The sequence below is a fragment of the Manis javanica genome, chromosome 3, assembly GCF_040802235.1.
Source record: "Manis javanica isolate MJ-LG chromosome 3, MJ_LKY, whole genome shotgun sequence".
Lineage (NCBI taxonomy): Eukaryota > Metazoa > Chordata > Mammalia > Pholidota > Manidae > Manis > Manis javanica.
Window position 1 is genome coordinate 172,584,521 of NC_133158.1, and position 13,317 is coordinate 172,597,837.

General features: G+C 45.3%; 1 protein-coding gene across 3 annotated transcripts; it reads left to right on the plus strand.

Annotated features, from left to right (window-relative positions):
* The first annotated feature begins 3,440 nt into the window (after positions 1–3,440).
* Positions 3,441–5,403, plus strand: CCRL2 (C-C motif chemokine receptor like 2). Of its 3 annotated transcripts, XM_017643963.3 has the most exons (3): positions 3,461–3,739; positions 4,297–4,471; positions 5,117–5,403. In XM_017643963.3, exons 2-3 carry the CDS (start codon positions 4,309–4,311, stop codon positions 5,353–5,355), a joined length of 402 nt encoding a protein of 133 aa, XP_017499452.1. In that variant the 5' UTR covers positions 3,461–3,739; positions 4,297–4,308; the 3' UTR covers positions 5,356–5,403. The 3 variants fall into 3 exon arrangements, with proteins under 3 accessions (XP_017499450.1, XP_017499452.1, XP_017499451.1); XM_017643961.3 differs by having other exon boundaries at positions 3,441–3,739; positions 4,297–5,403; XM_017643962.3 differs by lacking the exon at positions 3,461–3,739 and adding an exon at positions 3,750–3,872 and having other exon boundaries at positions 4,297–5,403.
* Positions 5,404–13,317: the final 7,914 nt, after the last annotated feature.

The following is a 13,317-nucleotide window of genomic DNA, read 5'->3' on the forward strand; positions in this document are numbered from 1 at the left end:
TAATTATATTTTCATATTATATGTGGTTTTAGGAGGAGGCCTCTGTCTCACCTCTCATTCTGCCATCTTTAATCCAAGTCTGCTGGTCAAAAATTATAATAGCTGTTATTTGGGAATACCACTACCGTGGTTATTTTTTCTATACTTCCTAATTTTCTGAAATGTGCTATTTACTAACAAAATGTAGATAGATGATCGCTAGATAGATAAGTATATAGATGATAGATAGATGATAGATGATAGTACATAGATAGATGATAGATAGATAGTACATAGATGATAGATTAGATAGAGAGATGATAGATAGATAGATAGATAGATAGATAGATAGATAGATAGATAGATATAGATAGATAGATAGACAGATGATAGATAGATATAAATGATAGATAAACTGAGAGTGCTGACATTTGAAGGAGACATTTTAAGGGATAGATTAAATTATTATAATTCTAAAAGTTTGAATACCCATTTCTTAATATCTACAAAATGCCGTCCTGCTAGCAGCAGCTGTCCTAAGCACTCTCCTATCCCATCACTGAACTAAATTGCATGCTGTACCTATCAATCATCATTCAGTCAAAAAACAGAAATCACACCAGCAATCCGAACAAAGAACTTACTATAAAGAATGACTAACTGGTGAAAAGACTTATTAACTCAGACCCTGCCAAAGAGGGTGTGGCTGTGACCCACTGGATGGTAGGAAGTTTACTGAGAGGCTGCTGCTTGGAGCTGGTGAGCAGGAAATGCCCGCAGAGGTTCCAGTGAGGCTCACAGAGGGTGGGCACTGCTGTATCTCCACACAGCACCAGCAGGTCAGCCCAAGGAGCAAAAGCAAACAACAAAATCCCGGAACCAGAATGAGAAGCCCCTGCCTCCTCCTGTGACTCTGGTGCCTTTCACACCAAGTCAAAGGAGAAATGTTTGTAGGGTTCATCTCTAGGATCACAAAGCAAGGCAAAGAAGGGTGGGTCAGGGGCTGACAGGCAGGAAATTAGTAACGGGTACATTGTACTCTTGGCTTTTTTACTGAGGACCAAGGTAACATAGTTGTGCATCTTCTGTAAAATTGTTGCTAAAGTCATCACCCAATGTGTTTTTCAACCTCCCTAATAGCAGAACTTAGTAACAAGAAAAAATAAGATATTGAGCATGAATTATTGGACCTAATCATTTGCTGCTCAAGTGCTCATCTTGTTACCAAGCTTGCACTGACGTTCTGGCCCTTCCCATTCCCCTTCTCTGCTCAGCTTTTGTCATGGAACTTCTCTCCTACTAAGGTCCCCAGCACCCAGAACAGTGCTGGGCACATGCTAAGCACCCTATAAATTCTTATTGAATAAATGAATTGAATAAATCATCTACATGTGTGAGGGAATGCGAATCATCATGTGATAGTTTCCTAGACTGAAATCGGGGTTGAATTATAGTGATAGAAAGGAACTCAGACCCTCAGAAGAAAGGCTATGTGCCACATGCCAAAGCCACAGAAATGTGGTGAAGTCTCACAGTGATGACCCTACTATGGCTCCAGCTATTAGTATGGTGGATCAAGCTTTCCTCCTGCCTTAACTTTAAATCTCTAAACCATTCCTTCCTACCAACTGAGAAGTTTCAAGAATCCCATAGCCTTGGAGATCTAGTACACAGTACAGTGATTTTACACAGCAAAACTGTATTGTAAACATTAAATATGCTAACAGAATAGATCTCACCACTAGAAAAAATGATAATCATGTGACCTGACAGAGGTGCTTGCCAAGACTACACAGACAACCATACTGAAATATGAACGTATTGAATCGTTATGTTGTACACCTTAAACTTACACAACGTTATATGTCACTTATATTTCTATTTTTTTTTAAAGCCCATGGCCTGAGTGTGGATAAGAGGAATGCTGGGAATCAAGCCAAAAGAAAATAATACTGAAGTGAAGGCCATACTGGTAACAGGAAGTTAGTATGATCCTGAATTTACAAAACTGTTGTTCTTCGGGCAACTTCAAATTTCACATGATTCTGGGTCATATATGAGGTCTTACATGCTGCTATTTTCCTCGTCTTAACCACATGATGTGTAGTTTTTTTCGGGTTTCAAAGTTTGACTTGACTCCCATTCCCTTGCCTGGGACTGAGCAGCGAGTACCAGGCAATGAGCCACCCCCACTCACTCACTCAAGGTTCACTGGGGGGATCCTGGGGGGGCTCCAGACGGCGCAGCCACAGCAGGCAGAGCCATAGGACGAAGGGCCGCTGCTCATCCTGGGGCTGTGGCCGCCACCAGTTGGCCGGGCTTCCCAGGGCACCATGGCCTTCACTCACACACAGGGGCCCATACTGAGGGGAGGACAGGGGGAAACTTGCTGGGAAACAGTCACAGACCAGGTTCCCACCAGCACCAACCCCTCCATATGGAGGAACATCATTTTTTAGTTAAATTTAATGCTCAGTCACATATTCATCTGGGTCCTTTTTATGTTTATTTTTCTTTTCTCTAAATAGTTTCCTCTTTTTTATTTCTATTTCTATTTTAACAGGTCCACATTCTGTACTGAATGCTGCCTCCAACACATCTTTGGCACTAACGGGATGTCATTTAACCAGTAAACTGAATGCTAAACCAAAGTGTAAGACTGGTCCCCAAATTAAGTCCATCTCAGGTGCAAAATGCTGATCCAGGAGAAGTGCATACAGATTTTCAGTTATTTCAAGTCCCCTTCTGAGTTCATCCTTCTTGCAGATCGTCCTAGTCCCCCTACACACACACACAGCCACTCAATCTGAACTCTTCTCCCAGTTTCCTCTCCGACTGCAAACCTCACCCTGCCCCCAGCCTCCGTCGGGGTATGAACTTGTTGCGCTCACATTCTCTGCAGCCCAGACTCGACGACAACTCTGTGAACCCACTGTGGAATTTTTCTTTTCTGGGTTTTCCTTCTTGGAGCAGGGTCCACTCCTGACAGCTTGCATAATTCCCTGCTTTTATTATCAACATTCCCCACATCCCATGGAAGCCCCATGCTCACTTCTGACCTCACCCCGTGGCTTCACGACTGACATCACTCTGTGGCTTCCATTGTCCCAAAATCCCTCTTGGGATGCCATTCTTAAGCTAAAGCACACAGTGTCCCTCAAAAGGGACAATAAAAACCCAAACAGAGCGGCTCCCTGTGCCTCTCACTGCAGGTTCTCAGTGCCCCTGTCAATTCAGGGAAGGGCTTTTGCTAGTGTGGGGAGGGGCAGGACCCTGGTCTGGATTTGTAGTTACCGTGTTTACCGCGTGAGGCTCTGCTCCTCTGCTGCCAGCTGTCACCCCTTGGGTGTTGCACGTCAGCAGCTCCTCCCAGTGCTCCCCTAGTATCTCTGAGGAGCAGATCTAACTCAGTTCCCTTATCTAGGGCAGCCAGGAGGAAGGCTGTCTGAAGGCCACGGGGAAATCAAAGGCGGGGGGATGGGACGGGAGGACAAAACAACTTCCTGGTTTCTTTCAGAGGCTTAAGAAACTCCCTAGAGGTCTGGGGGAGCTTTCAAGTTGCTTCATTTTAGTTATTCCCAAGACCTGTGACCAGTGGGTGAAAGTACCAGGGGATAACCAGTGGCTACTCTGCCCCTGAGGGTGTTAGGGCCATCTGTCACGAGGAAGCTGGTTTTTCAGCTGTCCCAGGCCATTCCCACAGCAGCTTGGATGGTAGGCCAGGAGGCCGTGCCCTTCCCTCCAGGAACTCAGTCAAGTGGTAAGTCATTTATGTGCTTAACCAGTTATGTCCACGCTGATGCCGAGGATGGTTTCACTTTTGCAAACATTTGTTCCCATCCTTTGAGAGAACAACTTAGACACCAGCCTGGCCCAGGAAGCTGCTTCGGAGGGTGAGCAAACTTTTTAAACACACAGAAAGCATGACTGACACCAATTTCATGAACCTAGATCAGGGTACTTGGTTCCCTTTAATTGTGTGTTTTGTTACAATCACCTTCAAGGAAACAAGTTTTGTTTCTACCAAGAGAGTATAAGTTCTGTGAAGAAGTGTAGTGCTTTCTGTTATTTCCTGTGGTATTAGCCTGCTACTAAGCACCTAAGTGCTAAATGTAGGTCAGTTATAGTGGTGTTCTCAGGAAGCGGGGACATGTGAAAGAAATTTTTATTTTCAGCCTCTGAGATGTAGACTGACTTGGGCCAAAATTAAGCACCAGAAAAGGGAAAGCACGGCTGACTGGCCCTAGTCCTCATTGTGGCTTCCTCCAGGACCTCCCATCTCTCACGAAGGGAAAATTATCTTTCATTTCTCCACAGGGCAGCCCGAAGATGGATAATTACACGTCAGCACCAGAGGACGAGTATGACGTCCTCATAGTGGACGACATGAGCAATTACAAAATAGCTCAATGCGATCAGTACGACACGAGGTCCCTCTCAGCCCACCTGGTGCCACCGCTCTACACGACAGTGTTCATCGCCGGCCTCCTGGGTAATGTTTTGGCTGTACTTATTCTGGTAAAATATAAAGGACTCAAACATGTGGAAAATATCTATTTCTTGAACTTGACATTTGCTAATTTGTGTTTCTTGCTGACCCTGCTGTTCTGGGCTTACACTGTCTCCCAGGAGGGGATTCTTGAGAATCCTTTTTGCAAAATTCTCGTTGCCCTCTACTCCATAGGCCTCTATAGCGAGGCGTTTTTCAATGCTCTTCTGACTGTGCAGAGGTACGTGGTGTTTCTCCACATGAGAAGCTCTGCCTGGGCTAGGAAGGTGCACTGCAGTGCTGTCACAAGCGTTCTGGCATGGGGGACAGTCATTCTGGTCATTTTGCCAGAATGCATGTTTTACAAGCCTCAGGTGGAAAGCCAGACATACCAGTGCTTCTTTAGCAGACCTCATTTTCTGCCAGCTGACGAGACATTCTGGAAGTATTTTCTGACCCTAAAGATGAACATTTTGGGATTTCTTTTTCCACTGTTTGCTTTTGTGTTTTGCTACGTGCGGATGAGAAAAACACTCAGGCTCAGGGGGAAGCAGTGTGACCTTTTCAAGCTTGTTTTCGCCATCATGGTTGCCTTCCTTCTAATGTGGGGACCCTACAATATCGCACTTTTCCTGTCTACTTTCAAAGAACACTTCTCCCTGCATGACTGCAAGAGCAACTACGACCTGGACAGAAGTGTTCATGTGCTGAAAATCATCGCTGCCACCCACTGCTGCGTCAACCCTTTCCTCTGTGTATTTCTCGACAAGGAATTTAGGAAACACCTCTGCCGCCTCTGCCATCTGTGTGATGATGCTCCGCTTCAGCCTGAGGACTCTGCACAAGATGCACCCAGGGAGGAAGGGGAATGTTCCACGGACATGTAAACTAGCCTTCTCAAAATCGGGGTAAATAAACATTGGCTTTTGTCTTGTTGTGTTGTTTTGTGTAATTTTCTTACACATTTGCATATTAAATAGGATACAGGAAGAAAAGGGGTGGTGAATGAGCATTTCTGAGCATTGAATTTGCCTCGGGTGCTGTGCTAGGCTCTTATAAACGTGAGCTCCTTCACGCCTCACTTCTCGTTCGTGGTGTGGGTGGAATTGGTCTCATTTCTCTGGGAAGGAAGCTGAGGCTCAGAAATGTGTCTAAGATCACACAGCAAGAGAGAGGCAGGTCTGGGCCATAAAGGTGCCATTGTCCCCAGAGCCTATGCTTTGTCCAGCATGCCCAATTTCCAAAAATTGGACAAGAAAACACATGAAATAAATATGTGCTCTTAAAACCAATTAGATCACATTCCAGATTAGAAGCAACCCATTCATATAGAAGTAATTTTAAGGGATAGTTTTCTGCAGATAATGAAAAGAACTGGCTAGCTGGAGACTGTGGATAAACAGAGGAAGAGCACTTGCTCTGGAATCGTCCGTGGAATTTCTTGGCTACTTGCCATACCCCCAAGGTCCCTGGATGCCCGCAACCTGTGAGCCTCCCAAGGTTTCTAGTACTTCCTCTTACTATTTAACAGTCACAAATGTAAGAGTATGTTTAGAAATGGCAAACCAATGCATGTTTTGTCCTTTTCGATGCAACATATACCTCAGGCCTCACCAGCCTGTGACTACAAAATGTCACAACAGTTAGCATGTGGAGACCACGTGCCTCTGTGTCTGTTACATATCCCAAGTAGAGTTGACAGATGAAATATGGGGCACCTGTGGACTACAGCCTCTCACCTCCATCACTGAGGAGGGAGGAGGGGTAGATGGTATCGGGCTGGGAGACTCTGCAGAGAACACAGATGGCCCACCTATGTACCTGGTGGGTGCTATGGATGAAACATGTCCCCCTGAATTCATATGTTGAAGCCCTAACCCCCAGTGTGATGGCATCTGTATAAGTGGGTACATCTGGGAGGCAATGAGGGTTAGGTAAGGTCATGAGGGTGGTGACATGATGGGATTAGTGCTCCAGAGAGCTTGCACGCTCTCTCTCCACCCTGTGAGGACACAGCAAGAAGGCGGCTGCCTGCAGGCCCGGGAGAGAGCATGCACCAGAGCCTGACCACACTGGCACCCTGGCCTTGGACTTCCCAGCCTCCAGAACCATGAGAAATAAATGTCTGCTGCTGAAACCACCCAGTCTGTGGTATTTCGTTAGGGCAGCACAAACTGACAAAGAGGGCTCCATCCAGGAGGATAAAAGGCAAACAAAAATACCATGACCATCAAGAGCAAGACTACAGAAGAAAGTACCTCAGCAGATATGAAAAGAAGGCTAAGACGTTCAAGAAGAGAAGGAATAGGGACAGAGAAATTCTCTTCACAGATTTATACAAGCAGGTCTGGACTCTCCATCCACTTCTACTGCAAGTACGGCAGAAATCTCAGAGAAAATAGCATGATTTTTCAGATGTTTACAGACATGGTGATGAACTCAAAGAACAAATCCCATCCTAATTTTAAGAATGAAAACATGGAGTATAGAGAGGTAAGGATCTATGAAGTCTTACAGTAGACGGAGAGGGAAATGATGCTTGAAGCCCTAGAGCCATGCTGAGTGACCCAGCTACAGTGCACTCACAGGTAGCGCACTTGGAACGGGGTCATCCTCCCGCACCAGAACAAGGAGATGGCCACCCAAAGATCAAAACAGCACACGCTGTTGCACTTTTCCATGAACTACTGCATTAGAAAAACTAACCACCAGTGAAAAGGCAAAGAGAAGGTGGCTACACAGTCAAGAAAAACTGACAGTGTTTCTATTTTGCCTGGAAATCATTTTCTAATGCAAAAAGAAATGTCTTATGGATGGAGGCAGAACCCACACTCAAAGAGTGGGTAGAAGGTCAAGGTAATTTGGATCTGGGACATTTGAAAGCCTGAAATCTCATGAGCAATTTCCTATCCATCTCAATTCTATATATTTGTGGTACTACTAATGAAACAAATTTGAAAAAAGGAAACATGATGGATACAGTGATTGAAAAAGCAATAAAATTTGAAGTTGAAAAAAAAAAAGACAGGATGCCCAGTTAAATGTGAATTTCAGTTAAGCAATGGCTGAGCTTACTTCTCTTTTTTTCAAACATGCTGTGTTATCCCCATGTTACCCACCTCCTAAGAACTGCTTACCCTTTTCTGGTCTCAGGCTCTCACACCCAGACTGAATTTCAGTAGGATTTTATCCTTCACACAGTTCCTTCCCAGACGTATCTGTGCCACATGAGTCCTTCAAAGGAAATTTGAGTATCAGTCTCATTTTATAAGTGTGGAGACTGGGACTTAAATCACAGCGTTTCCAAGGGTCAGTCTGGACTTATCATTTGCTGACAGCAAACCCAATGCTCTCGCCACCACCCAGCACTTCCGTACTTGCCTCTAGGGCTTGGTCTATGGAGTGAGCTCCCCAGTATTGCTGCTCTGGAAGTTTCCCAGCAGTCCTGGGGATTGGGGGATGGAGGTTCCTACAATTGCTGCTCCCTTCAGCCACCCACTTATAGACACGGAGAAGAGCAAAGTTCTTCTCCAAAGAACCATCTCTGGCATATCTAATGGAAAAAAATCTTGACCCAAATTTCAGGTTCTGAGTCCCTTGATCTTTCCCTCTGATGTGATCTTTAGATCTGTGGAGGGGAATGAGTCACCTCCCTGGGGACCCTTGCCAGCCTGCTCTGGGAGGGGGTGGGAAGGGTGGGAAGGGTGGGAAGTGGTGTCTGTCTCTCCCTGTGGGTCCTAACGTAAGCCATCTAGCTTACTTGCACCTTAGACAACTGGGGATAAGGCGCCTTCCCTCCCAGGCTGCTGGCTGTGAGGACAGCTGAGTGAGCAGGTGGTAACTGGCTGGCAGGACACTGCCACACAGCACTTTCCCTGGCTCCCTCCCCAGATCCTGACTGCACCCTGACTAGGCTTGAATTTCAGTTCACATAGGCCTTTTCCTCCCATGCTGGCCTCCTGCAGCCACTCCAGGTAAGTGACTGATATATTTGACAAAAGAAACTGGGGATATGTGGCCATTCCCCTGCTTCTTTGTTCAGGGAGTTGGGGGGGAGGCGGGATTAGATCATCTCACCTGCATCACCTACAACAAAAAACAAAGAATTTGATGAAAAAGTGGGCAGAAGAACTGAATAGACATTTTTTCCAAAGAAGAAATACAAATGGCCAACAGACACATGAAAAGTTGCTCCACATGATTGATTATCAGGGAATGCAAATCAAAACCTCAGTGAGATATCGCCTCACACCGTCAGAATAGCTAATATCAGTAAGACAAGAAAAAACAAGCGCTGGTGAGGATGTGGAGAAAAGGAAACCCTCCTGCACTGTTGGTGGGAATGTAAACTGGTGTAATCACTATTAAAAATAATATGGAGCTTCCTCAAAAAATTAAAAATAAAAGTACTGTATAACATAGTAATTCTACTTCTGGGAATTTACCCAAAGAAAACAAATCACTAATTCAAAAGATATATGCACCCCTATGTTTATTGCAGCATTACTTACAATAGACAAGATATGGAAGCAACCTAAGTGTCCATCAATAGATGAATGTATAAAGAAAATGTGGTACATATACACAATGAAATGTTATTCAGCCATAAGATGGATCCAGAGGGCATTATGCCAAGTGAAATAAGCCAGACAGAGGAAGATAAATACATGTAATTCACTTATATGTGGAATCTAAAAAATAAACAAATAAAAGAAATAGATGCATAAGCATGGAGAATAATCTGATGGTTGCTATGAGAGGAGAGTTTTGGGCAAAATAGGTGAAGGGGTTAAAGAAGTACAAACTTTCAATTATAAAATAAATAACTTATAGGTAGGAAAAGTACAGCATTGGAAATACAGTCAATGATATTGTAATAACTTTATGCACTTGGGAACTGCACTCATTATGGTGAGCATTTTGCTATGTACATTATTGTTGGATCGCTGTGTTGTACTCCTGAAACTACTGTAATATTGTACATTAACTATACTTCACCAAAAATGTTTTCTTCTGCCCTCGACCACACAGTCAGCTCAGCAAGTGTGCTCTGTGAATCTGCGGACAGCCCTCCCCACCTGAGTCCCTGCACACATGCTCCCCACGTGCTCCTTCAGGCACCTGTCTTTGCAGTGTGCCTGCTGCATACTATCTAGGGGTGCACACAGCCTGCTCACCGTGTCTCAGGACCCTTCTCAGCTACACTGTGCAACCAGGCCCTCAGTCCTTTGCAAAGTACACAGCCTGTCCCCAAGCCTGTGCCAATTCCATCTGGCGACAATTCGTGTGTATACTCATTGTTTCTCCGCTCTCTCATCTCTGAAGGACTCCAGGGCAGAGTCTGTCTAGTTCATCTCTGAATGAACTAGAAGAGATGGGACACGGTGATGGATGCGGAGGCAGCCGAGGGAGAGACTGCTGCCAACACAGGTGCTGTTATTTGTCGCTGCTCCTCCACCCCCAAAGAGGTGACATTGATGCCTATGAGGGAAGTGAAGAGGGAGGGGTTGACTGCCGATGTGTAGTGGGAGCACTTCCTTAAAAAAAGGCTTAAAGACATTCTAGGGACAATTGGAAAAATATGAATGTGAACAAGGTATCAGATGACATGGAATTATTATTTTCAAGTGTGACAATGAAATTATGATTATGTGGAAGAATTTCCTTATTCTTAGAGGATTCATGCTGAAGAATTCAGGGGTGAAATGTCATAGTGACCACCACTTACATTCAAATTGTTTAATCTCATACATGCACATGCATACATGTGCGCGCGCATGCACACACACACACACACACACACCATGTATACAAATAGAGGAAATGAGGAGGAAAAACATGTCAAAATATTAACAATCGTTAAATCCAGATGTAGGGTCCATGGATGTTCATTGAACCCTCGCTGACCCACACTGCATAAACAGAATTTTTCATGAGATAAAGTTAAAGGGGAAAACTGACTTTGATAGTCTGAAGGAAAACAAAGAAAAAAGATTGACAACAAGTACAAGTTTTAAGTTTCCCCCTTTCCAGTCATTGATTGGGGTCAAAGTCAACCTGTAGGGGAGATGGAAAGAGAAGAAGCCCAAGCCCCTCATTTCACCCGCAAATAAAACTAAGCCCAGAGGAGGTAAGGGACTTACTCAAGCCACACAGCAGCAGAGGTGAGACTGGTCCTGGATGTCCTGCTGCCCAGGCCACTGCCTTCTCCCACTCAGGACTGGCCCAAATTATTCCTGAAAACAATGGCCAGTGAAATGATTCTGACTACCCGTTATGGGCAAAAGCTAACTCCCTGAGGAAAAAAGTAGGCAGCTCTGTCAATTTTCCTGATGACCTTAGAGCACAGGCTGTTCCCCCTGATGTGATATGACGGACAGCTCACCTCACCACACAGCGCCGGCTTCTCCCCCAAGAGCGAACCCACACTGCCAGGAAAGAGACCTGACGGTGCATCTTGCAGTCCCACTGCACCGGGCACCAGAGCCGTCGGAGCCCTGGCAGACTTGTGGTCCACAGGCCCCCAGCACTGAGGTGTCGCTCCTGGCTGTCACAACACCTGAGGCGATGGCTGTCCTCGTGCTTCTAGAGCACCTCCAGGAGCTGGTCCTGCACATGGGCAGAGGTAGAGCCCACCCTCAAAGAGTGGATGGGTGGAGGCAGAGATGGTCCTACCACAGCACAAATAGCTGCAGACTGGAAAAGCGGTGGTCAAACTACAGCTCTTGGGCCAAGTCCAGGCTGCCACCTATTTTTGTGTGGCCCATGAGCAAAGAATTACTTCTACAATTTTTAATAGTTAGAAAAAAAATATTTCCAGCAAAAGATTATTTCATGACCCATGAAAATTACATGAAATTCAAATTTCAGTGTCCTTAAGTTTTATTGGGCCACAGCTACATTTATTTATATATGTATTGCCACTGGCTGCTTTCGCAGTACAGTGGCTGAGCCAATGAGCTGTGACGCAGATGGTATGTGACACTCTCTTCACTTCCCCCTGCTGCTCCTGCATTACAAATCACAGGCAGTTATAATTCAATTGCATTTCAAGTACCGCACTGCGATGTTGTGATATAATAATATATCTGTGGTCTCTATCCCTGGGCGGTGGGGTGATAGCAGTGTCTCTTGTTATTCATAATAAGCCCCTTTCAAGCAGACCTGAGTTTATGCTCATGAGGTGATTCTAGATGGTCCCCTAGATAGCCTCAGGCTGGGAACCGGTTGCCAGGAGACCCAAGCATGTGATTAGAGGGTTGGAACTTCTGAGCTGTACTTCCTAACCTGCAGGGATGGGAGAGTGGCTGAGGACTGAGCTGTCACCATCAGCCAGTGATTTAGTCTATCATGCCTACATAATGGAACTTCCACAAAATCCTTACACTATAAGATTCAGAGAGTTTCTTGGTTAGTGAATGTACCCATGTGCTGGGAGGGTGGCCCACCCCAATTCCATGGGGACAGAAGCTCCTGTGCTTAGGATGCTTCCGGACCTCAACCTGTGTGCCTCTTCACCTGGCTATTCATTTGTATCCTTTATAATTAACTTCATATAAATCAATAACAGTAAGTAAAGTGTTTCCTGGCATTCTGGGAGCTATTGTAACAAATTATCAAACCTGAGGAGGGGGTCTTGAGAACCTCCAATTTGTAGTCAAGTTGGATAGAAGGTGACCTGGGAACCCACTACTTGTGATGACGTCTGAAGGAGAAGGGCAGCGTTGTGGGCTGAGCCCTTAACTGTGGGGTCTATGCTATCTCCACGTGCTGAGTGTCAGAACTGAACTGACTTGCAGGACACCGGTTGGTGCCCACAGAGAATTAGAGAATTGCTTAGCATAGAAAATCCACATATCTGGTGTTATAAGTGTCATGAGTAGAGAGTTTACCTTTATAGAGGCATGCCACATTTTTATTTAGTTTTATTACTAATGCATATCCCTCATGTCAGAGTAAAAAGAGAAAAAATGAACTTTGGGTGTTACACTATTAGTATAGAGTGTGGATTATTTTGTTATCAAATCAGATGACAAAGCATTATATTATTATGCAATGAAATATTATTATGCTAAAAGAATACAGTACGTGTTGACATTTCCAGACTGAGTAGTCATCACACTATTTCCAACTCACAGAAAAAAGCATGGACAGGAAAATTAGCAATTTTTAAATGGAGTATCTCATTACAACAGAATTTCTTCAGAATTTCTGCACCTCCAGGCAGAGGGCTGCACTATGCTGGGAAAGGGTGACCTCCCGGCATTGCACAGAGGTCCTGGCGGGGCCCCTCTGACTGTTCTGTGACCAGGCACTGCGACATGCCCGCAGCCACCTCTTCTAAGGCGGTGTTTCCCTCTCATCACACTGGCCCTCTGTCCGGTGGGCGGGCACACTGCACGCGGACATTTATTCTCCTTGATGTGTGCTTGGGTTCTCAGCTTGTTTGAAGACTCTTCACATATGTACAAGGTTAATTCCACTTCAGGAAGATGAGGAAGAGTCAGGCTCAGAAAAGAAAAGATGCCTGACATACCATTTGGGGCTTTCTTCTTACCTACAGGTAAAGCAGTGCTAAACCACCATTGCTGGCGGTGGAAGGTGGGGAGAAGGGTGGCACACAACACACATACTGATGGCTGACCCATATTGGCTATCCTGCCCCTTTCTTTGGGAAATAAACAGCCAGGACAGGGTTTGTGTGCTGGGAAAGCATGAGAAGAGAGGCTAGCAGCCCCCAGAAATAAAAGGGTGGTAAAGATCGGTAGCTGGAAACGTGGCCAGAAGAGAGTGAGGTCACTTTGCGACCCTGTGGAGCATGTTGCTCCTCCGTGTTCATGTCCCCATGG